This window comes from Callorhinchus milii, unplaced genomic scaffold (assembly GCF_018977255.1).
Source record: "Callorhinchus milii isolate IMCB2004 unplaced genomic scaffold, IMCB_Cmil_1.0 Scaffold16, whole genome shotgun sequence".
NCBI lineage: Eukaryota > Metazoa > Chordata > Chondrichthyes > Chimaeriformes > Callorhinchidae > Callorhinchus > Callorhinchus milii.
Genome location: NW_024704757.1, coordinates 13,982,493 through 14,007,458, shown reverse-complemented (window position 1 = coordinate 14,007,458; position 24,966 = coordinate 13,982,493). Strand labels below are relative to the sequence as shown.

At 42.0% G+C, this 24,966-nt stretch overlaps 1 protein-coding gene across 9 annotated transcripts in view; it reads left to right on the top strand.

Moving 5' to 3' along the window:
* Positions 1–24,966, top strand: part of rbfox1 (RNA binding fox-1 homolog 1) — a 642,946-nt gene that overhangs the window by 144,554 nt on the left and 473,426 nt on the right. For 2 of the 9 annotated variants that reach the window (XM_007893779.1, XM_042341045.1), the window contains exon 1: positions 23,912–24,000. The exons of 3 other annotated variants lie outside the window; for them this stretch is intronic. In XM_007893779.1, coding sequence (XP_007891970.1) covers positions 23,956–24,000 — 45 coding nt within the window. In that variant the 5' untranslated portion in view covers positions 23,912–23,955. Of the gene's footprint in view, positions 1–23,910; positions 24,001–24,020; positions 24,170–24,966 lie in introns of those variants that run through there. 4 more of the 9 variants (XM_007893783.1, XM_007893786.1, XM_042341046.1 and 1 more) reach the window with 3 other exon arrangements.

The window sequence follows — 24,966 nt, the reverse complement described above, 5'->3', positions numbered from 1 at the left end:
CATGTTGGGCGAAATTAACAAACAAAATAATGTCACCGATGTCCCAGTGACAATTATAATAATTTGGTCACTCAATCCACGATTGTTTCTGGGACGCTGCTGTGCGTAATTGGCTGCCGAGTTTCGCCCACAAAATTCACTTTACAGTGTATTCTGTGAAGCCATTTGAGACGTCTCGAAGGCGATGTGATAAGGCGCTAGATCAAATGCGAGGATCATTATTATGTATATTACACAGGAGCATCATTTTGTCCATTTCGTAATGGAAGCTGTCTTCAAATCTTACATCTAACTTGCTCAGAGACGTTGCATATTCTAGTGTGAATGTTTAACATCTTACTCGGTGCCCTGAGCGAAGTGATTGCAAATTGCCCTTTCCCATTCTTTTATCTGTGGCCTATGTCTGAAACCATACAAGTATGGGTGTCCCTCTTAAAACTGAGAGCTGGCGACTGGGAGAAATATATTTTGTCAGCACTTAGAGCATATTTGTTTCAGACTTTTGCACTGATGAAATTTAGGGATTTGTAGAAATGCATTTAACCTTGAGGTGTCCAACTAGTTAGCTGTCAATATTGCTTTTTTTTCCCCCCAATGGAAAAAAAATAAATCATTTATAAATACCCCCTGGCAGAAAAGCTCATATTACAGGCTTATTGATTATAATACTTGAATGTAACTGCAACGTATATTTTTCTGTAAAGCATGCTGTTACCCAGATGATTTCTGCAACAAAGGCTGAGATACCCTCTGCTCCTTGTGTTGCTAAACGCTGTGAAGGTTCTTCAGAAAACCACACCATATCTTTAAATATTTGATGAAATGTATTCTCTGTAAAATAAAGCAGTGCATTATTTAAAAGCGCATTATTGGATCTCGCTGTTCTCTGTAAGCTAACAGCAGTCCTAATAAAGGATTTGAAATTGTCACTATACATGATTACATCCCACCTTTGTACTACATGCCAATGTAGTCTGCGTTCGGTCTTTAGATGGAAGCTGTTAGTTAAGTGATTTGGTTTTCCATTCCTTTGGGATTTGGTTACTTGAGATCATTGCAGGTCTGAACGTAATCTTCTCAGTGTAAAATGCAACAAACTCACTTTGTGACTGAATGCTCCTGAACAATGTTATTGCCTTGCTTGAAAGTTATGCTGATTCCTTGGTCTGAACTCCTTAACAGAATTATTGAAGCCAGTATCACCCCTGGTAAAATCAGTGTGCTATTGTTTTTTTAAGGGGCTGAACTAAAGATGGACATAACAGTTATGGAGGGGAAGAGGAGAACGTCACAATGATAATCAGGTCTTCGAGATGTCTCAAAGTGCTTCACACTATACATTATATACTTGTGGAGGAAAATATTCATAACACAAGCCCAGATAGGAGTGGGCACAATATCCAAAGATGAGCAATATTTAGCAACTCACTGAACTAGAAATGCATTTATGGCACGTCTAGAAGACCTGAAAAGCGCTACATCAAATGCAATGATTATTATTATGATTATGTTTAGTTTACATACATCACACTCTACCCTAAAGAACCTAACCTTTCTTTCCAAAAAGATGGTTACCTGAACCCCAGAATAATTCCATAGTTTTCAAATCATTTAAAATAATTTTGCAACCACAAGAGAATGAGCTTCAAGAAAGCATTTAACACAAGTCAATTCTGGCAGCTTTTTCTTTTGGTCAGCTGGCTGTCTCACACATGCGGAAACCCACCACCATGCTTAAGAGTATCCAAGTCCGACTGAGAGTTCGCCATCTGTATGCCACTTACACGCGAAATAATGCACAGTACATGCCAAAGGGAGCCCTGGTAAGGCTTGCAGGTGCCTCACTACATTGGTAATAGGTTTTATCTATGAGGGAAGGTTGGAGGAACTTGACCTGTTTCCTATTGACCAGAGAAGATAGAAAGGAGATCTCGTAGAGAATTGTTTTAAAAAAATTAATAGGGTTTTTGACAATTTCAACTGGGAGAAATTAGTTCTACTGGTCACTGAGTGAGTTAATGGAGGGTACACGTTTAAGGTAAATACTAAAAGAGCAAAGTGGGGGTGGGGGGGAGTGAGGAGCCTTAGAGATTTTTCTTTGCACTTAGAGGGTTGTTAGGATGTAGAAAGCTCACCATCAAACCATGGTTGAGGTAGGATCCATATTAGTTTTGCATTGGTTCTTTGTAGCGCTCTATAAATGCAATCTTGTTGTTGTTGTTGTTGTTGTAGCGAACCGCATATTTAAACCAATGTTTAAAAAAGCCCTCTGTATTTCACCTCACTGCATCTGCTTCTGAACATCTAGCTATTGGTTAGAGAACATTATTGCTAGCGATTCTCTCCACCACTGAATGGCTTTTGACTCAGGGACCAAAAGAGAATTGGAGATTGACACACAGTCTATCAGATCTTTATCCCAAAGGATAATAGTTTAGCACAGTAGTAGTAACACTCAACTGTAATCAACAGTAGTGGAGTGTGAAAGTATCATCAGAGTAAATGCTGCTCACGGAAACCACTGGGTATTTCTGAACCATTCTCTGGCATCCACCAATTTGATGTTTCCATTTTTTTGAAAAAGAAATCTGCTTTTTGGAATAAGATTTAAATGTTGAATCAATAATGTTGAATCCATTGGATCCATTATGTTCATTACTGATAGGTCAGCCAGATGTCTGATATCTGCTGAAATCTATCGCCATACTTAAGTGCATCCAAACCTCGATGGAGGGATAATAGCAATCCTTATATTTGATATAGCACCTTTCCTGTCAGCAGGACATCTCAAAATGCTTCACAGAATGTACCTCAAACTGCAGTCACTGTGTATTTTGAAGGCGAACATGTGCACCCTGCATTAGATACAAATTGGCAAGAGCCAAGGCTTGGGGAACCCAGAGTGTGCATTGGGGGTATCTGCTGGAATAAATGCAGGTTACACTTGATCCATCCTTATTGATGAAGAGCTAAGGGACTCTGAAATGATCCAAGGTGACACAGGAATGCTCAATGCTGAGTCCAGCACTTCCCCAACTTCAGTCAGCATGGAGCTGAATGAAATTAAACATTAGCTGAGGATATTGCCTTCCCAGCCAGTACTTTTATACTTTATGAGAGATCCAGCACATTACAACCCTGAATTCTTCACAGCATCCTGTATAACATTTTTACGAGCTTTTTTCCCAGGAGGATTCCTTCAACTGTTTCCTTACAAACTAGGACATGGCTGACTGAGAATGAATGTTTGCACCATTCCCCATTTACTTGAATGAAACAGATCTGAGACTTCTGTTAGTCAGTTACCAGAACAAGGACCACGATAATATAACAAAAATCTGAACTTTCAATTAATTTGAATTAATTTGACCCCATGGGTGATGTTAATAATTTGCTTGTTTGTTTGTTTGCACTTCAGAACAATCGGGCTCACTTCAGTGCCTTAGATCCCAACTGAACCAATGTGGAGATGGAATCAGACCAGACCCATCTCACCCATTCATTTCCAAGCCCACTTGAGGAAGACACTTGTGGTTCAAGCTGTTCAGTTTGTCCTCGAGTTCAAAGAAGTAGTTGATGTATTTGCAATACAAATTCCCAATGAATCAAATTAATTGACTTCCCGTAAAGTTCCAGAAAATATTCAGATCCAGCATTCCTATTGACCCTACTATTGGCCGCGCTCTCTTGTTGACCAAACGGTTGTATCATTCATTGCCATTTGACAACATTTGTGACTATTGTTCAAGGCTTTTGACATCTTCTGGTGGTGGTTCCACTAACCCTGTCAAAACAGCATTGCTTTCGAGGTTAAGAGTCAAGTTTTTCAAGGGCTTCAAATAATTGTCAGTCAGACATGCACCTGGTTCACTGCAGGAAAGCTAACAGAATCATGAAACGTGTGAAGCCTTGACTAAACCAGGCATTTTCCCTGATTTACACACTGCAGAGCTGTTAGGTCCCAAGTATATGAAGCCTTCACACAATGAAGAAGAGGTGGTTGAATCTCAGTTATGCTTCTCACCTTTGGTTGGAGTTCTCTATCACGGGAACTTCAGCCACAGTTAATAGCTCTAAGAAAACTTTTCGGGAAAAGGATAACTCGTCATCAAAGTTTACAAAGGACAAGTACTTTGCTCTGTGCCAAGATGACTTGACTGCCATTTGAGCAGATTATGGGACCCAGCTTCTTCACCTTTTGGAGACTCTCTCAGGCCCTTCTCAACACAAGAGGTGGCAGATGAAGCAATTGAGCTAACTTTCCAAATACAATATACAGGGCAAAGCCCTGCTATAACATTGAGTGTTGGGATCCAGAAAATCCCAACCTGAATTAACATAACATAACATGTAGGAGCAGGAGTAGGCCATTTGGCTCTTCGAGCCTGCCCCGCCATTCAATCATGGCTGATCTTCTAATCTAACTCCAGCTAATAACCTGACCCTGCCTTATCCCCATATACCTTAATCCCTTTTGCAATAAGAAATCTATCTATCTCAGTCTTGAATTATAAGCGGGAGTGCTAAGCAGGCAACAATTATTCCCTGGATGTCCGGTCGCCACAAATATTTGTGTTTTTGATATTATTTCCAATACTTTTATTACATTCATTTTCCCTGCTTTCTTAGACACTTAAATTATCTTCGATGCTTAATTTCCTTGTGCTCTTTATTTGGCGTTTAGGTAGAGTACTTTTGAAACTCTTCGAGTATTGTTTATTTACCTTCTCTAGTCTTCGGACTTTGCATGTATTCACATTGACTATCATCCTCTCAGTATATCTACATTTGTTCTCCATCAGTCTTCACCCCATGCCACCTGAGCTTGAGGGATGCATCCTGCTTACCTAATTCTGGAGAGTATTAAGCACACACTTTGGATTCCCAGAGTGTGTGTCAGGATACTGTACTGCTGGAGTTCAACCAGCTAAAAGAAAGTGTATTATTTCATCCGTGCACGAGGTAGACTTGAATGAATAATTCCTCTTGAGGAGTAAATCCTCACAAATATTATGAGAGATCTGAAAAATGTATTAAATGAATGCCTCACATAAGTCTTCGCAAATGAAGGCTGTGGACAAATAATACACCCAGTCAATCTGTGTCAGGAATCTATAAAATATGCAGAGGTCAGTAAAGCAGGCGTAATGAAAAAGCTCAAAGAGTTGAATGTCTTCAGGGCATGTAAACTGTATGAAATATTGTATCTCATACATATGAGTGAAGAAATAGCCAAGTATCTTGGTTAGTATATTTAGGAGATCCATGAATACAAGGGAACGTATGGATCTCAGTATTGGCGGACAAGGAGCATATGGAATTCTGATGCTCATAAATTGAGAGAAATCGTAATGCATCAATCAGTTATCCTTATATCAGTGGTGAGCAAAGCGTTCGCCAGCATTATATGGTTAACAATACTCTAAAGGTCCTTGATACCATAGGCAACAGTCAATGTGTGGTTAGAAACAGCAGGTCCTGCCTGATAAAACGAGCAGAATTCTTTGAGGATTTTATGGCACTTGCAGTGGAGGTTTGCCCAGCGAGAAGGGTGTACTCGGATTTCCAGAAGGCATTTATTTGATAAAGGAGATTAAAGTTTATGGAATTAATGGGAAATTAGCTAGCTGGATTGAAAATTGACTTGGCAATAGAAAGCAGAAGGTGATGATAAGTGGCAAAGCTCTCTCTCTCTCTCTCTCTCTCTCTCTGGCACATAGTGAATAGTGTATTTCTCCCGAGTACATTCTGTGTTGCTTGCACTGCTGAAAATACACAGCAGATACGTGCAACAACTACCAATGATGCCAACCTATGTCTACATGATTATCATGAGGAGAAATGAATTCAAAGTGAGGTAGACAAATGGGCTAGCCAATTGCAAAGGAATTTGAATGCAAATCAATGTGTGGTTAGATGGAACATGAATTATCAAATGAGAAAAAGAAAATCCTTTGTCAATAGATTTTCCACTGGATAGTGGCACAGTAGAACGTAGCACCGTCAAAACCAATTAATTTTCTGCTGCTTTAGTGCTTGAAACGGGAGTGACCGCTCCCCAACACTTCAGATTTGCAATAAACCCGATGTGAAACAGGAGCACAGACACCCACAAGGTTCCGGGTAGTTTTGCTGAATTAGCCAATGGAGCATAAGGTAAAGGAACCCAGGCCACTAGGTTTACCTTGATCCTGGTTATTATCTGGAGACCTTCTGAAAATGTGTGTTTTTTGTAGACAGTGAGTTTGAGTTTGACTGCATTGCTCCTTCATGGTACCATACGACACCCACGCTCACCCTTTTGGCTCGCATATGAAGATTGTCTACTTGGCTGAGCTACCAAATGGAGCAAGAACAACCATCAGACCACAGCTCTGAACAAGTCAGCAAATAATCAGTCGGGGGACAAGTGTAACATCTTGAAAAAAGATTTAGTATAAGGTGTTCCGAACCGAAATCCTTTCTGTTTTCAGTCTTAGCGTTATTCGAAAAGAAAGAGAAGTTTCTCCTGGTATACTGGCCAACAGATTAATTGGTCATTCATCATTCTTTATGAGACTTTGATGGTCCAAATAGCTATCCTCTTTTGTCTAGCTACTGTAACCACACTTGACAGTGAACGCAGGTGAAGAGACTTCTCAGTATAATCGGTCGCTCTAAAAAGACAAGCTTTTGGTTTACAAAAATGATCAGAATGGTTCATAAAAACATATATGGGGGGGAAGAGCAGTGGAATGGGAATAAATAAATGGGGCAACTCATTCAGAGAGCCAGTGCAAGTACAATGATGGGTGAGCTGCCTGTGCTTAAAATTCTATGATTTAAGAAGTGAGAAATCGAAGAATTCGTATACTCAATGGACGAAATGTTGAGAATAGAATCTAAAGCTCCAGCCACAAAATTAAGATGAATTCCAAACCCAGATATAGCTTGGCGATCCAGTTTTGTCAGTAGGTTTATTTTGAGAATTGGTTCCTATACTCTACAGTACAGGAAAAATTACACTGAAGCCAAAATGTGTTAATGTTTTACCAATTTGCTACTCCTGAATCCATCACCTGAAATTGCTGTCAGCATCAGTGATGACCAAGTAAGGACCAGTATTTCACCCTTGTGTGTTTATAAACTATAGAAACTCATTGCAGCCGCACATTCAAAAGTATGAAATCTACAATTGTGCTGCTAGGTGTTTTTTTACACACAATTCAGGTGGTCATGGCTTGAAACTTTCACACAGACAATTTCGCATTATTATCCTGGTGACAATTCTTCAGTTGCCTATTACTGAGGTCGCTGTTCAATACGTTGTAGACAATTGCTTGTGGTTGATTTTTTTTATCAGCCGGTAAAATCCTACAGAATTAAGCAGCTCATTTTGTTTCCCCGTTTGATTCCAAAGTACAACTGAAGACAAAGCTAATCTAACTTAGCAACTCGTTAAACAATAAAAGAACTCAGTGCCATGCTGGGTAACTGGTAGTCTGGAAGCGATGAGATCTGAATGGACATCTGAATTGATCTTGTGATCCTGTGAATCTTCTGTCTCCATTCCTTCAGATACTGAGACAGAGCCATGTAAAGTTTGCTGCCTTTTAATTCTGTTGAAAACTGTGGCCGTGCCTTGAGTTCAGTTCCCAGCCCCGATGCTACGTCCTGGTCAAACACAGTTTTAATGATCTTTTTCTCTGCAAGTAAGTTCAGTTGAACACTGATTTTTGTTGGGAGAATATTATTTTAGAAATCACTACAGAATGTAATTAACACAACAGCTTCCATTTATATAGTGCCTTCACACAAGGTAGCGTCTCGGAACGCTGGGGAAATTTTTTAAAAAAAATTAGCTTCCAACAGTTAGTGTTGTCTCGCTCTTGACGGAAATTCCCGGAACTTGGATTGCAATGCTCCACATGAATTTCTTCTTTCAAACATCGCAGAAAATGGAGAGGTTTTGTAAGAGATCAGTGTTGTTCCGTGCAATGTTCCATGATCTACGGAAAAGCATTTTAATAAGTAAAATTAGCGGCTTGGCTGCAGCTCATGAAATATTGGTTTTAACATTTTTTGCGTGCAATTTTAATGTCCCTTTTAATATTGAATTTCTTGTCATACTGAAGTGGATGCACAACAAATCGAGTTAATGCTTTTGGACAATTAATTGCATCATTCGGTAGAGGCATTTTTAAAGCAGTTCCTATCTCCGAAAGATCTAAGAAGCCCAGCCTTCACATACCATACCATTCCATTCCAGAGCACCAAAATAGCAATCAATTGAAAAATGCATAATTGCTGAAATGTCAGCACAGTGCATTATTTATGCACTCGCTGCATCATTATAGAAAATGATTGATGGAGTCAGCGGTCTCCTCGTCTCTACCTTTTGGGATTTTCTTCTCTTGTTGATACTGGAACTCCTCTCCTTTTCCTCTGAATATGTAATGATGCCTGGCTGCATATTAAAAGGCTGCATCAATCTCGCAAAGCATGACAAAGCCAAGACATAAAGGCTGGTGTGTAAATATAGAACAAGTGGATGGAATTAGGCGATAATTCTATCTCTTCGCTTGGCACTTTGATCAGGCAAACCGTTGAAACAACACCTTCAATGACGGAAAACTTCAGAGAGAAAGAAAGTTTGATCTTGGACTGCGTGTAAACATGTAACAGACTCTTTGATGAATGTTTGAATTTTGATTTGCTGTCGCATTTTGTTTATAAGCAATTTTATTTCGAGGATCACAGCCGTCTGCCGTTTATATGTAAAACCCGTAGCTAGCAAGCAGTGAAGCTTGAGGACTTTATAACCATTAACTGAACCTCAACATCAGATTACATCCTTGAAATCACTTCTGCGCATCTGTTTATTTAATAATATGTAGAATTTATGATCATGCCTTTTATTCCACCTCTCTTCTTTTGCCGAAGACAGGTGTCATGGCAGATTCCAGTAGGCAGAACGATCCAAACAACGATTATTTGATGACAGCCAAGTTGAATGATTAACGTGACAAAATCACCATATATTTATTGGGTGTTGATCTGCAGTTGATTACGAGGAAATAAATCCACAGTCAGTGCATATTTACGGGATAATACATGGACCAAAGGCTAATAATAATAATAATAATCCTTGCATTTGATATAGTGCTTGTCACGTCTTCTAGATGTCTCAAAGGGCTTCACAGAATATGCTGTAGAGTGAATTGACTGCATATTTTGTGGGCGAAATGCGGCAGCCAATTGCGCACAGCAGCGTCCCACAAACAGCCGTGGATTGAAGTGACCAATTTATTATTGTTTTTTTGAGGGATTATTATCAGGCGTGTGTGTGGAGTAAGGAAAATTGCCCAAGGTTTCGCCCTGCCGGGAATCGAACCCAGGTCTCTCGCTTGCAAACCGAGTGCTCTAACCACTGAGCTACAGGACTCCACTGCAGGGTATTACAAGCCTGTCGACATTGAGGAGTCAATTGGTGTCATGAATTGCAAGAGCACAGCTCGAGTTGTTAGTTAGCACTCTCTTCAAAAGATGGAAGTGATATTACATCAGGATTCCGCAGTCAGACCACTCTAACCCAGTGTTAATGGTCATTCACTTCATGGCAGTTTGTGGCAGATGACTGTGACAAATTGGCTGCCACGTTCACCTACAAAAACACACAGTCACTGCAGTGACTTTGCAGTGAATCCTTTGAAGCACTTTGAGACATCCTCCCGATGTGAAAGGCACTGTATCAAGAGTAAGGTTTGTTATTATTCTTATTCTTATTATTGTTAAGCCAAAATTTGTCCATGAACAAATACAAAACATCCACGTCAGCTTAACTGTCTGGTGCCAGATACCAATTACTGATGCGAAATGTTATTGAAGGGTTTGGATGGAATGTGCCTTTGCTCCCAAGTAACAGTTTAAATAGAAGCTTAAAGTCCAATATTTTAACGTTTGAAAGTTCACTTGGACTGGGATCCAATGCACCTGGATTTCCACTGTAGCCGTTCACATTAGTTGAATCCTGAAATCTCCTTGCGGAAGTAATAATAATAATAATAATAATCCTTGCATTTGATATGGTGCCTTATCACGTCTTCCAGACGTCTCAAAGCGCTTTGTATACTTCCAGGACAGTGTTTCTCTGCACGTTGACGTGAATTCGAATAGAATTTCTTATCAAGGATTGCCGTTAGGAAATGGCGCAAAATAGACCCCTGCGTCTCTTCGCCTCCCACCCAATGATGGTGCTATCTATCACTTTGCTTTCAACTGTGTTGTACAGATGAAATAACAGAGACCCTAAATATTCTGTTAAAGGAGGTAATTAACTGGATAATGAAGAGACTGAACTGTTGCATCCTTCATGAAGAATGTCACACGCACCTTTTTGGCGAGCTGTCGATGGAAATTAAATAGAATGAGATGTGAAGTGCTAATTTACTGATTGATGAAAGCATAATTATAGTTTTCTGCGAGAATGGGGTTATGCTTTTTTTTCTCTCCCTGCTGTTACGGTGAGCGCTTATCTTTCAGTTTGCTGAGATGCGGAGAGCAGAGGAAGCACTTTCCTGCTTCGCTTTGCACTTCTGTAAAATGGAGAAGGAAACCATTAATGGAGCCCTCTCCATCCCCGCCCATCGGCAGCCGTGCCTTCAGCCACCTCGGTCCTAACCTCTGGTACTCCCTGCCTCAGCCGCTCCATGTTGCCTCCCCTTTATCTATCTTTAAATTAAGGTTTACCTCTTCAATCGTGCCTATGGTCACCTCCACTCTCCTTCTCCCTTGCTAGGGGTCCAACTACTCCACTGTGCATCCACAGCTTTTTGTATATTTTGTTTACTATCCTACTGTACAGTTTGCCCTGATCCAAGCAGAACATTTCTGAGTAATTGAGTTAGACTTTTATCAAGTTGCCCTGCAGATCACACTGCTGAACTTGAGATGGATGTACTCAGATGTATTTGTACTACATTAGGTACACAGTGAACTCCTGAAAACTCAACTCTGCCTTTACTTGTCACCTAACGCAATCAATATCCCGGACGCACTTATTTATGTATTTATTTTTTCCCTTGGAGTGACGAGTTATCAGAAGTTTATTGTAAGCAAAATGATCTCTGGGGCGGTTTCCCACAGCGTTTCCGACTGCTGCCTCAATTTTTACTGCTCAAGGTGTGGCTTTAGGCTGTTGATAAAAGAAAATCTCTGTTGCGGTGAATCATCATGGAGCACTGTAGGAACTATTTTAACATCAGTGTATCGTCTGCTCTGAAACAATCGGAGCACTTAAGATAAATACGTAACCCCTTCACTGTCGTAAGTGATATGTCCTCCGGGTGCTGAGAGAGAGTTGCGATTACAAATCCCGCCTGTGGGAAAAAAAGCAGATCCAAACGACTTCACCAAAAATCTGAGCGTGCTACACTTTGCGACGCAAAGAATTCCCTCAGCTTGCAATAAAGTGAATGATCTGTGATACAGAGATACGAGAATCGTTACGGTCTGGAACGCACTGCCTTGAAAGGCTGGTGGAAACAGATTCAGCAACAACCTTCAAAAGGGAACTAGATGGGTACTTGTAAAGGAGAAATTTGCAAGGAGATGGGGAAAGGGCGGGGGAGTGGGACTGATTGGGTAGTTTCTCCCAAAGAGCCAGCACAGGCACTGTGGGCCGAATGGCCTCCGTCTATGTTGTAATATTCCTGTAATGATTCTGTGCACAATCGGCTGCTGGGTTTCGTCCACAAAAAATACACAGTCAATTCACTTTACAGTGTATCCTGTGAAGCGCTTTGAGACGTCTCGAAGACGTGATCAGGCGCTACATCAAATGCACGTATTATTATTATTATTATTACTATTATTCTATGAAATGTAATGTATTTCGCACACGCAAATGAAGCACAACTATTTAGATTAGATTATACTGTGCTCAGTCCCAACTTGCGACTTCACCACTTGAAAGTGAAGATGCCAACCTTTTTTTTTCTTAACCACACGATTTAATCACACGCAGCATTCCACTTCCGGAACTGCTTCTGTATTTTCTTTCCAGATGTGAATCCTGAACGGAGAGGCGGATATTAGCTCCCGGCTTAGGTTGTCGCCCATATTTTATTTTGCAGGTTCAGTCTGTCCCTTTCGAGAAAAAAACACACCTAGAAAATACTGAAGCCCAAACACAATAGCGTGGGTTTCGTTTTTTCAACTGTTAAGTAAGCATTCCGGGTCTCTGCTTTTTGCATTGTGTTTCTTGCGGTAAACACTGAATGAAAAAAAAACAAGTTGACCTACATAGCTACTGCGTGAAATTACGTTTTTTTTTACTGTCAAGTATTATCTTGTCAGGCTTCAAAGGATGGCAGTAGCTAAAAGGTGTTCGCCTGAGGATATGTGAAAGAAGCCATCGAGAGAAACTCAACTAAAAGCAGTGACAACCAGCGCCACGGTGTTGCGGACTGATTTTTATTTTGTTAGCTTTGATGCTGCGTAAATGAAATGAAGGAGAGGAGCGCTGTTATTACAGTCTCTTCAGCCTTTCGTCCGTGTACGCACGGTTTAGTTCCTCGCTTTAGCAGCGAGGCCTTACTGTGCCTTAGATGTTGAAATTGCCGGGGACCAGTTCAATTGCGCCCGAGATGATTGCGGATTTTATTCTATGGTAATTCCTCTGCACAGTACCCTCGCCTGTTTATTATTCTGGGCAACTTCTGAGATATTTGCATGACGCACTTTCAGTGCTGAGCTCGGAGTGTGCGTGTTGCATTCAAAGGTTTTTTTTTGGTCAGCCGGGTGTCTGAAACAAACCAAAAAAAACGTCACCACGCTTAAGAGAATCCAAACCAAACTGAGAGTTCCATGAATCCCACCTACACATGGAAATTGCAGAGACATTTATTGTGCGCGTGTGGCGGGGGGTGTGGGAGGGGGGGTGGTGCTAGGCAGATTTGCTCTGCGTTCCGTGGGAAAGTCACTTGAAAGTGACTGCCTGAAGGGATGTTATTGAACGCGTACTACAAGCATGATCACATAAGAGGTTCCACTCCGTCGTAGAATTGGCGCCAGGGTCATTTTGTACTGCGAGACACTCGATTTTAAATGGGCCGTCCCTCTTCGAGATAAACTGAAAGAGCGCATGAGCAGAGCAGGTTAAGGCTGCCTTGCTTAGGTATAATGCTGTTTTTCAGGTTCAAGCAAATGTTTTGCACCTTGTTGTGTAGAGTTGGCAGCTGGAAGAATTGGACGGGGGAAGTGGGAAGGTGGGGGGAAGCAGCAGGCTATGGCTATTTTTTTTACAATCTCCACAGCCCAGTAGTTATACATCTGTCCATTTATCTAAATTGCCTGGTAATCTAGTGGAGGGATATAGGCCTGAGCAGATATTTGGCAGTCTGGTGGGTAAGAAGATGACATAGCACAGTGGTGCACAAGTACAGTGCTGCATGCCAGGCTCAGACACAGGCTCCCCACCCCCAGCAATCCCTCGCACACGCCATCTGAAGAGTTTGGCAGCAAAACGTGTAAACCCGTGTTCGATGAATCCTCGCACAGTTCTGGAGCATCGCGAGCAGGAAGTTTACAGCAGCTTTGCCGAACACCTTTCACAAGTGCATTTGTCTACTTTACAGGGAAACTCTACGAAGCACTTGGAGACGTCTTGATATGATGAGGGGCTGTTTCAGCCACATGCAAAAACTCAGCACCATGCTTAGGAGCATCCAAACCAAGCTGAGTGGATGGCTTGCATCCCACCCACACATGGAGATCCCAGAGATAGATTGGTTGGAATGTAATGTGCTCTCTCTCTCTCTCTCTCTCTCGCTCCCTGGAGGGAAACATCCTGCTTACCTAATTCCGGAAAGTATTAGGATTGGATTGGCGAGAGCCAAGACTTGCAGACCCCAGAGCTTGCTTTGGGGGTACTGCTGGAGTCTAACCAGCTAATTGACAGCCTATGTTATTTCAATCCCCACTAAAAGGAATCTATTAGGCAGAAAGAATACCCTTGAGGTGGTGGTATACATTGAATATTCATGAGTGAATATTCAACATCACTTTCATCTTACTTGTAAGAAAACCTTTGTAACTCACTCTAAGCTATGGTGTATCCAAGTGTTTTCGATGGCGAGATAATCATGGGGGAGACTCCGTTAGACAATATGAATTATCTAGCTCCTTCCAGAAGCGAATTAAAGTCTGGCATCCACAGGTTTTACTTGTATATGTTCAGTTCACCCACAAAATACACAGTCACCGCACTTTATAGTATATCCTGTGAAGCACTTTAAGGAATCCTCCTGACACGAAAGGCGCTAAACCAAGTGTAAGGATTATTTTAACGCTAGGGTTATAGTTCATTGAAAATGTGACAAACTGCAACCAAAAACACTCTTGAAATCATCCTCGAAACAAGACCAAAGTTTTGACTGAACATTGTATTACAGTGTATTGTAGCATGACCTGTTTTCCAATGCCACTTTGCTGGGAAGTGCACACAAGCGACACAGTGCTTCACTCTCCAAATATTCTTTTCCTCCCTTGGTGGGAGTGGGGGGGTGGGGAAGAGCTAGTCTTCACCCAGCGCTTCACTCCCGAATTCCCTGGGGTCAGGGTCTCAGTGAGTTGGCTGCTGCTACCTTCTGCCAAATCCAAAGCTGGCCTGTTGCATCCGATCGTTTAATAGCAAACTTCAAAGGGGCCATAAGGGATGGAACAGAATGTGGCAAACCCTGTGAATTTCAATTCTGTGGGCATCCCATCACAGCCTGTATCACCGTAGGGTGTTACGGAATTGAGTGAAACTTTGCTTTACTATGCCAGGATGGCACCAGCACTGCACATCAACACTGGAAGAATGCTCGCTGTTCTTGAATTACACAGATCTTAATAAAAAGGGTCTGGTGAAAGAGCAGGGAAATGGGATTGGAGTTGATAGTGGGTCAAAGCCACAGCAGATAGTGGCTTCTACCTGCGGTGAAAAATCTATGAAATTGCACCCCCGTATAAGTTAGTGCAACAACAGACTTTGTGAAATGTGTGCTCTTATTGTCTGTTTTATATTTTAGACATTACCGAACTGCCTAGTCTTAACCTGTTTGATTGCCATCATGAATCCAAATCCCTGACTGCCCAGTGCCTTGCATTGTATTGTAAATCATGTGCAGAATATATGGTAGAAATTCCAACGCAGTCTAGATTCATTCTGTTTTCTTAGCGTTTCAGAACCGCCAGGACTTAGTACATTCTTAAACCCTGTCTTAATTTTGAAGCTGGGTTTTAGTGAGCGCTTTTAAGTACTGCTGAGAACCAACTTCTAAGAGAAGACTGAATTCAACTCGCCTAATCCTGGACCCTATGAAATGCTATATACAAAGAATAGAACTAGACTCCAACTGAATTCCTGTGGTTTACACATGCCACGCGTATGGCTGATGTTCGTTGAGCACGCACACCATCGCCCTGAGGTCATTGATGAATGTCGCCTGCGAAAATGAGTATCTTTCGTGCCAGAAAAGGGCCTTTTTCCTGTTGCCCACAATCACCAGGCTTGTGGCTTTCAGATTCCCGAAACTGTCATGGACACGGCTGAAATTGAAATTCTCGCAGTGGATTCATCCTGGCAATGTGGAAACACCGAAACCTCTGGAGTCACAACAATAAGCTCGTCCATATTAACACTCCTGGTGACTTAATGGTTTTTTTTTAATGACTCGGTTATAAATTGCAGCTACAGGTTTATTATGAATGCCTAGAAATGTCCTGATCATACCAATTACAGTATTGCTTGAACTATCTCATTCTTCCTTTTGTGATTTATCTCTGAATAATAGTTTTCACATCTCTTTAGTGGGAAGGACTAAAATGAATTAATAATAGCTCCATATGCTCTCCCACACCAGAATTTTTTTTTCTTTATGCGATTGTACGTGCGAATATGCAAGTTTAATGATGAAACATCCCAGAGCTGTTTCAGCGTATTAGAATTCAAATGTCTGCTTGACAATAAAGTGGCCAAACACAACTGCGAGAGGGATAGGGTTCAATTAGCGCGACAGGGGAACGTGTTATACATACCTGAAATCCCGTTGCATCTCAGCTGGAAATGAAGAGGATTTCTACTAAATGGATTCCTCCAGTTAGTAGACCCCTAATGTGCTTCATCCAAAGCACTTTCTGCTGTTGATTGATATTATTACTTTGTTTGGTTTTCTACGTTATTAGCATCATTTTAAGAATTAGCCCATTGGGAATGGGAATAGGCTTCAGATATTTGCCAACAAGACTTAAAATTAAATTAAAATTGGCTGCCACCTATTCGCCCACAACATATACACTCAGTTTCACTTTACAGTATATTCTGTGAAGCTCTTTGAGACGTCCCAAATGCAAGGATTATTATTATTATTATTATTATAAGGGAAATTAGAATTTTCCTGGTTTTGATATTGCTTTCCACATAAAGGCGTGCTCTTTCTCACTGTGTTCTGGGTCAGGAATCCACGCTACACCATCTCCAGTTATCCCTATTGGGGGAGAGAGAGAGAAAACACGGACTGGGATAATAATTCGCTCCCAGAAAAAAAAACGGGCAAAGAGTTTTCGGTCTTCAAAAAGCGAAAGTGCCAGTTGTACAAACTGCAGAGGAGTTTGTGCCTGACTGTCGAGCACAATGCAGAGCAATCCACGTCGTGTTTCACTCTTAAATCTGCGATGAATCAATCGTCACATTTTAGAGGTGTTGCACAGGGAAAGGGACTTGCCTCCAAATATGCCAGAAGTAAATCTTTTTTTTCCAAACTATTTGGGAACGCCACAGGAGGGAAGAAACACTTTGGACTTATCTGGGGCAATGCCTTCTCCAGCAGTGGCACGGCTTTTAAAATGCCTTTGACTCCTTTAAACCCAACGTGTTGAGAGCCTTATTTTTTTCTCTCTAAATCACATTCATCTGCTAAAGATATTGTAATAGGAAAACCTGACCTTTTTAATGCTGAAGGCTTTGTTTAGAAGCGATTTACATAACCCAACATTAAACTACTTGCATTAAACTGCAGAGAAGCCACATCGATACTTAATGCACAGTTGGCTGCAAATATTTCGTGACCGTTCAGTTATAGATCATTTAAAGTGGGTTGGTGCTTTCTGTGTATTAATTGGAAGTTAAAATTGCTCGGTGATACACAATGATGTGTAATCTTTGCCATCATTTATGTTGACTGTGAAAGCATAGCAAGCACTATACTGTATCTCTGGTGAGAGTACATTCTATTTAAAGGCTGCAAATTATTGGTCTGATGCTCCACAAGCTTGTTCCAGCAGCGTACGTCTCCTGCTGTGTTTCGCTCCTGGACCTCAGTGGCTGGCAATTTAGTTGAGGAAATGTAACTCGACTGGCATTGCCGTGATTGTTTTGTGATGTCGTTCTGTGGGTTTTTACCTTGTAAAGCTTGCAAGCTGGGGAGAAAATCCGCTTAGGTCCAGAATGACTCTTTTTTTAATGCAGCGTTGTTTGACGAGTATGTGGAATTTGGCAAATTGTTGAATTCGGGGTTCTCTTTGAAGTTAGTAAAATAAACTTACATATATATATGTTGCATTATTTCCATAAGGTGATAAACTTACCCCCTTAGTTCTGTTCATATAAGTTACTAGATTCCAGCTGTAGTCATTGTTGAATTCACGCTATGCTTTGAAGTTAATAAAATAATTGTTTTTAAGGCTGAAGGCTTTGTTTAGAAGGGATTTACATATCCAACTTTAAATTACTTGCGTTAAACTGCAGAGAGAAGTCAAGTCGATACTTGCGGTTGATGTTTGGTGATGTATATAAAGTTCTTTCTGAACAACGACAATAACTACTTGAAAATATATAGCACCTTTCACGCATCTATAGCATCTCGGGGACTTTAGTCGACGAGGAGAGTTTTCAGGTGCGATCTGAAGATAGATAAAGAGGGGGCAAGGCAGAGAGATTGAGGCAGGGAGTCCTAGATTGCAGACCAAAGGCAAGATTTCCTAGTTGTTTTTTAGATCCACAACTGTTTGTGGGGACGCTGCTGTGCGTAATTGGCTGCCGCGTTTCGCCCACAAAATATACAGTCAATTCACTTTACAGTATATTCCGTGCAGCACTTTGAGACGTCATAAAGACGCGAAAAGGCGGTACATCAAATGCAAGGATTATTATTGTATTATTGCAACTAAAGGGTTTGGCCAGTGTTCCTGCCATCCCAGGGGCAGCTCTCATGTGCAGTCTTTGGGTTGAGGGCAAGATGTAGCTTAGCTCTGATGCCTTCACTGGTTGCATAACCTGCATCCACTCACTGTCTTGGCTGACACAGCGATAATGGTCGGTTGAGTAAGGGACTGGAGGCAGCTGACACTTCTTGAACTAGGCTTCAATAGGAATTAAAACGCTGAGTGCTGATGACATTTCTGACAACAGCTCTGAGAACTAACTGCCTCCGATGGAACCGAGGAACTAAATGAACAGAAACATAACTGCAGCTGGGTCGATGTTCGTAACAACCGACGTTAACTGTGCTTGCCTTCTACTAGAGAACCAGTTGACATAGAATTGTAATGCGGAAAGCAAGAATCTGCAGGTGGAGTGCAGAAAGATTTGAGCATAATTGCCAGGGATTCAGTGTCGTAATGAACACATTTCACGTTTGGTCACCCAACACTCCTGATCTCAGGGAGCCGGTGAATCCTCCAGATGGTGTAGACTTGATGGGCCCAATCGTCTTCTGAGCTATATGTTTCTATGATTGTCCGATAGGATCAGAGCTAACAAAGCCACCTTCGTCCAGGAAGCCACAGTCTCTCCCTCCGCACAGTGGGCTCCTGCTTTACCGTTGATCTGGATCCCAACCACCAGCTCAGGTGTGGATCCCTGACTGTCTAGCGTTATGCAAATGTAATTTGTTGTTGTTGTCTTACCTCAGTTAGCTTGCACCGAGACATGTGAAATCATGGGCAGCGATCGACAGAGCGTCAGAAACGCTATCTCTTTGAATTCATGGGATGGAAACCAAGGCACTGACAGCGAACACAGGAACAAGCTGTGCATGTGGGAACTGGGCCCCAAGATGCATGTTACCAAAGTCTTGCGGACTTCTACTTATCGGAGGTCAGGGGGAAGGTTCACATACATTGATCCCAAAGTGTGCAACACAGGCTTATCAGGGTGGCTACCACACATTAGTCCAGAAAACTATGGCGGTCAGTACACCTGGCAGCAATGAGCAGAACTGCTGACCTTACTGAGCCAGGGGTTGTCACCTCCCGTTAACGTTGTCCGATAGGATCAGAGCTAACAAAGCCACCTTCGTCCAGGAAGCCACAGTCTCTCCCTCCGCACAGTGGGCTCCTGCTTTACCGTTGATCTGGATCCCAACCACCAGCTCAGGTGTGGATCCCTGACTGTCTAGCGTTATGCAAATGTAATTTGTTGTTGTTGTCTTACCTCAGTTAGCTTGCACCGAGACATGTGAAATCATGGGCAGCGATCGACAGAGCGTCAGAAACGCTATCTCTTTGAATTCATGGGATGGAAACCAAGGCACTGACAGCGAACACAGGAACAAGCTGTGCATGTGGGAACTGGGCCCCAAGATGCATGTTACCAAAGTCTTGCGGACTTCTACTTATCGGAGGTCAGGGGGAAGGTTCACACACATTGATCCCAAAGTGTGCAACACAGGCTTATCAGGGTGGCTACCACACATTAGTCCAGAAAACTATGGCAGTCAGTACACCTGGCAGCAATGAGCAGAACTGCTGACCTTACTGAGCCAGGGGTTGTCACCTCCCGTTAACGTTGTCAGCCGTGCCCTCAAAGCTTGAGCTCGCGGACAACGGCAACACAGCAATATGAACGGCAGTGACACCAACAACAAATTACACTTGTACAGCGCCTGTCACATCAGGGAGGAGACCCCAAGGGGCTGGGCAGTCAGGGACCCGCACCAGAGCTGGTGGTTGGGATCAGGAGAGGTGGAGGGACAACTGCTGCAATCGGTGAATACAGTCGCTCCCTCGAATGCTCGAGTTTAAGCTGGATTGAATCCCTGATTCTCAATAACTGTTTGACTTTTACAAGGGGATCCCAAAGGTGAGACTCTTGGTGAAGGAAGGAGTGTCGTGCATTTTTACTCGGTCGCATTTCGCAGCTAACGTGGGAAAGGTGGCAGGATAACAGGCGCTCTGCGGCAATACCACCAGATTAATTGACTGTAAGTGCTCGGTGGCCTGCAGCAAACTTTGTGAATCGCTTCCTCAGTCAATTACACTTGGAACCTACAGGGAATCCCATTCTACTGGAGCAAAGCAGTCTCAGGCCCTGTCGTGGTGACTGGAAGCCAACCCGACCGAGGAAGCCGCTGAGTTATTAACCTTTTAGATGTTTCCACCAGCGTTGCAATCCCATCGAAACAAGCAAGAACCTCCTTGTGCATTGTTTTCTTGCGCTCCCTATGGCTTCGCCATTATCCCTCAGCAAGACTCGGAGCCAGCGCAGTGAACTTAACCATTTTTATTTTTGCAATTCATATTCATATTTGTTCATGTCGGAAGGACATCTCAAAGTGCTTTGCATAGTTGGCCGGGGACCCGAGATAAGGGGGTGGGGGGGAGGGGGTAGCTGGCTGGTTCTAGATCCATAGGGGTGTTGGCTGGATACCTGAACCAGGAGGCATAGTGGCTGGTTACCTCAACCCTGCCATCCTCTCACTAATTCGATTGCTGCAAAGCCATTAATCTGGATAAAATCCTCCTGTAACATCTTTCTGGAACCAGCTTGAAGACAGGAGCAGTTGCCATACCTCCCAGACAGCTCATCTTATTCCATTCACAGTCAAGAGGGCGAAATGTTTTTGCGAAAACAATTTAATTTTGAGGCTTTACCTTATGAAGAAAATATTCTCTGTGTTACCGTTGCCAACCCGGCTTGTTACGTTTCATTTCCTGCCCAAGGGGAGCTGAGACCTCAATCAAATGAAACACTGAAGCGAGAGACAGCAGAATAGATTACAATTTACTTATCTATAGCCCCTTATCACGTCTTCGAGACGTCTCAAAGCGCTTCACAGAACATACCATAAAATGAATTGACTGTGCATTTTATGGGCGACATGAGGCAGCCGATTGCGCACAGCAGGGTCCCATAAACATGTAGTGACTGTGTATGTTGTAGGCACAACCTGATCCTGTCTCCATTTCTAGGGCTCTATCCTCACTTGGGCAGTTCTTCACCCTTTGCAATAGATGGCAGCCCTGTAATAAAATATAGACCCCCTGTCAGCTAAACAGTTAGCCAGGTCAATTGGCCAGACTGTACTTTACAATCGAGTCACTCATTCCACCAGCTAGCAACAGACGGAGACCATACACTCCACATTGAGAAATAGTTCAAATAACCATCCTTTCCTCTCAAGTAGCTCATTAATCGGACAGCATGGTGCTATGCATATGCACTCAGCGCCTTCATAGTAGGTGACTTACGATCTGAATCTGATTGCAGATCGGGCAGAAAAATCCGTTTTTGTTTTGGTAAAGTTAACTGTCATTTTTGGATCAGTTTTCGAATATTCTGTTAGATTTTCGGTGGCTGCCTGTTTTCTCCCCTGTGCTGTCCTCCTGTGTTTTTTTTTAACTTTTATGCCACTCCAACTACTTACATTTTTATAGTACCTTTCATGTCTGGAGGATGACTTAAAGGGCTTCACACTGCCGACTAGCAACCCGAGTATTAAAGAATGAGAAGCAGTGTAAATTTAAAGGAAAACAATCTGGGGCAAGTGCCAGAGCATATTGGGGTCTAAATGCATCAATTCCTAACAAAAGTAGGAAAAGCATCATAAAAAAACCTCACAGATTGCCACACAGAGGCGATCTGAAGACTGTAGAATAGTGGCAAAACCTTTCATTCTGTGACTACACCTCAACCATATCCACTTTTGTGTAATAATAATCATCTTTGCATATGATATAGCGCCTTATCATGTCGTTGCGATGTCTCAAAGCGCTTCACAGGATATACTGTAAAGTGAATCCCGGCCCTGTATATTTTGTGTATTGCATTCGCATTGTCAGTGTGTTGCACTTATACATTTTTTGGTAATGTTCTGCATATTTGAACGTTTTAGACTGTGATACAATCCACGCCTGGCGGGGCAAAACTCCCATATGTTAGCCATGATGAAATATGGGTGTAATTTCTCATTTAAGAGCATTGTGCTTCAATAGAAACTTTACTTTAAAGAAATAATGGGACATTAAAACTGCAATGTTAATCCTAACCCTTAATCACGCAATAATACACATTCCAATACTAAACATTGTACCACCATCCAGAAACTGCAATTGACAGACAGATGGTTGAAAAACCTTATTTCTCACAATTAAACTGCATCTGCCACTTTCTGCCCAACTTGGCCCCTTGAATTTAAGCACGATGATTCTTATCCACATGCTACTCTTTCCACTTTCAAGTTATCTACGGACATTTTCTATCAGGACGATTCGTTATAAGAATTGTAAGGTAGTGGGTAGAGGGAACAGAATTAAGAAACTTGTCAATTTATTCACTATCATTGACCAAAACCAAAAAGCCAAGCGTGAAAGACGTTGACTGAGACGTTTAGAAGAGGAGATTGCAGCCCGTGCTTAAAATGAGAAAATAACCAATTAAAGGGAATGGACCTGATTTTTAACACAGGCGTCTGTTAATGTTGCTGCAGCCTTATCATTCAGCAGAGAAAACACATTCACATCATAGAAAGGCGAGTATAGCAGAATGGCTGAACGAAAATCTGCATTGAAGGGGTTAAAACATTATGGAGCAGCAGGATTTTGAGCCAAACCTACATTGGGATTGAACCCTAATGGCGCAAAATTGTCTTTCAAAGGACAAGTTGGTGTAACATTTTGTGGAGCAAACAATATGAAGGACGTAATTAACTAATACTTAGTTATTTGCGAGGATTACTGCACAGAATAAAAAGCTGGCAGGGCCGGTGATAACAGTCAGATTGGTTGCCTGTTGGGGAAGCTGCCTGATAGCAGGTATGACCTCAGAACAGTTATCATAAATCACAATATAGTTTTTTCATCTGCTCCATTAAGCTTCCCGGGTACATTACAAAGGGGTCATCAGATGTCATACATAAAGAGGTTGTTTAGGCTACCAAATTACCAGAGATGTGGAGGACCACCAAGTGAGGTTAACAGAGGAGAAGCTGGTGATTATTAAGTATTGCATTTGTGGCAGATAAAGGCCAGCTGTGCCAAGCAGCAAAGCAGTGTGTTTTAAATTAGTCGGGAAGGATTGGGGATTTTGCTCCGACTTATCAGATGATTTTACAGAGAAAAAGGGACTATTAATGCTTCACTGACTACGAAAGCATGAGTTGAGTCGTGGAGCGCTAAATAATAATAAATACGAGGAGACTGCACTGGAATATTTACTGCCTTAAGTGTAAATTGGTTTCCATGCATGGACGCAAGATACTGTACAAGGTGCCCTACTCTGTCATGTGGTACATATTTAATGCTTGAAAGGAGAGTGAAGAGCCACGTGCAGCAGAGATGGATAGTTCAAATGGTTCAGGGACTGTCATTTGCCTTGGAGTGGCTTGAGGAGCCTGGATTGGGTATCTTTGTGGTGCAAGATAAGTAACAAAAGATTGGCCTCAGCCCAAAAGACGAGACCTGTTTCTGCTTTGTTCCCGGCCCCCACCCCCCCACCTTCCTGCGACCTCTCTTTCTTTGCGGGCCAGGCGAGGAGCATTCAGTACCTGATCCAAACATTGTAAGAGAGGCAGAGGAGCAGAACAGAGTGAATGCACAGCAAGTGCGACAGATGCCTGTAGTCATTTATATTGCCAGCACGTGGGTATTTCACATTCCTTCCCCTACCTCTCTGGTTCTCCTGGTGAGGGAACAGGAGGCATTTCACAGCCGACAATGAAATCTTGGCAGCTAATTGCAGTCATGGGAGATGCCCTTCAGGTAAGGCAGAGGAAGACTTTAAACAATTAAGGACAGCTTGTGAGCGAGGGGGCTGAATTGCAAAGCTCATTGTCGGGGATGCAATTGGGACAATGTGACACTGAATAGCTGTTGTTCCTGCGCTGCTTTTGTTTCTGCTGAATTGCAGAACATAAATTAATACGAAAAGGTTAGTGTTTGTATGTGGCTGTTAGCTGGGTGATTAGGATGGGGATTTGTACAACTGCGGTAATGAATGGGCAAAGGGATGCAATGGTAACAATGCAGAACATTATATGCTTGGAAGCTCTGTGTGTGTGTGTGTGTGTGTGTGTGTGTCGCACCTGTGAGTGTTAACCCTGTGAGGATCGAGTATGCATTGATGTGTTCTGTACTTACGATGTTTAAATTGTATTAAAATAAAAGCAGGATGTTTTGCTGCAGGTATACACTATGGAGGTCTGTCCTCTCTAAAGCTCCCTCCCCACTTTTAGTTTTCAGGATTATTGATGTCCTTGTACTTTGTAGAACTCAGTATTTCTCTGCTGCTCTGCTTTGTCGGATTTTTTTAAAAAGAAAATGTATTGCTCTTACTATTTAATCTCTGCTGCCTATATATATATATATATATATAAAAAACAGCTGATTGAATTACAGTGCTGAATAATTTAATGGAGTTATAAAAAAAAGTGGTAAGAATAACCTCTGATGAAAATGACCAAAATAGTTTTGAATTGCTGCAGAAATGCTAATGTATTTCTCAACGGGTTAGGATAACATTGGTAAGACTACAAAGGAGAAATTGCATTGCATATGTGCCAAAGTATGGCGCACTGTACATCTGAAACTCTACTGTGCTTATAAAGTATTTAGTATTTTCTTGCTCTTCCCTGAGTAACCATCTGTCACTACAACAGACTAAAGTGTTGAATACAAGAACACAAGAATTTCTGAGAGCAAGTTACATTTCTTAGAAAAAAAAGGGAC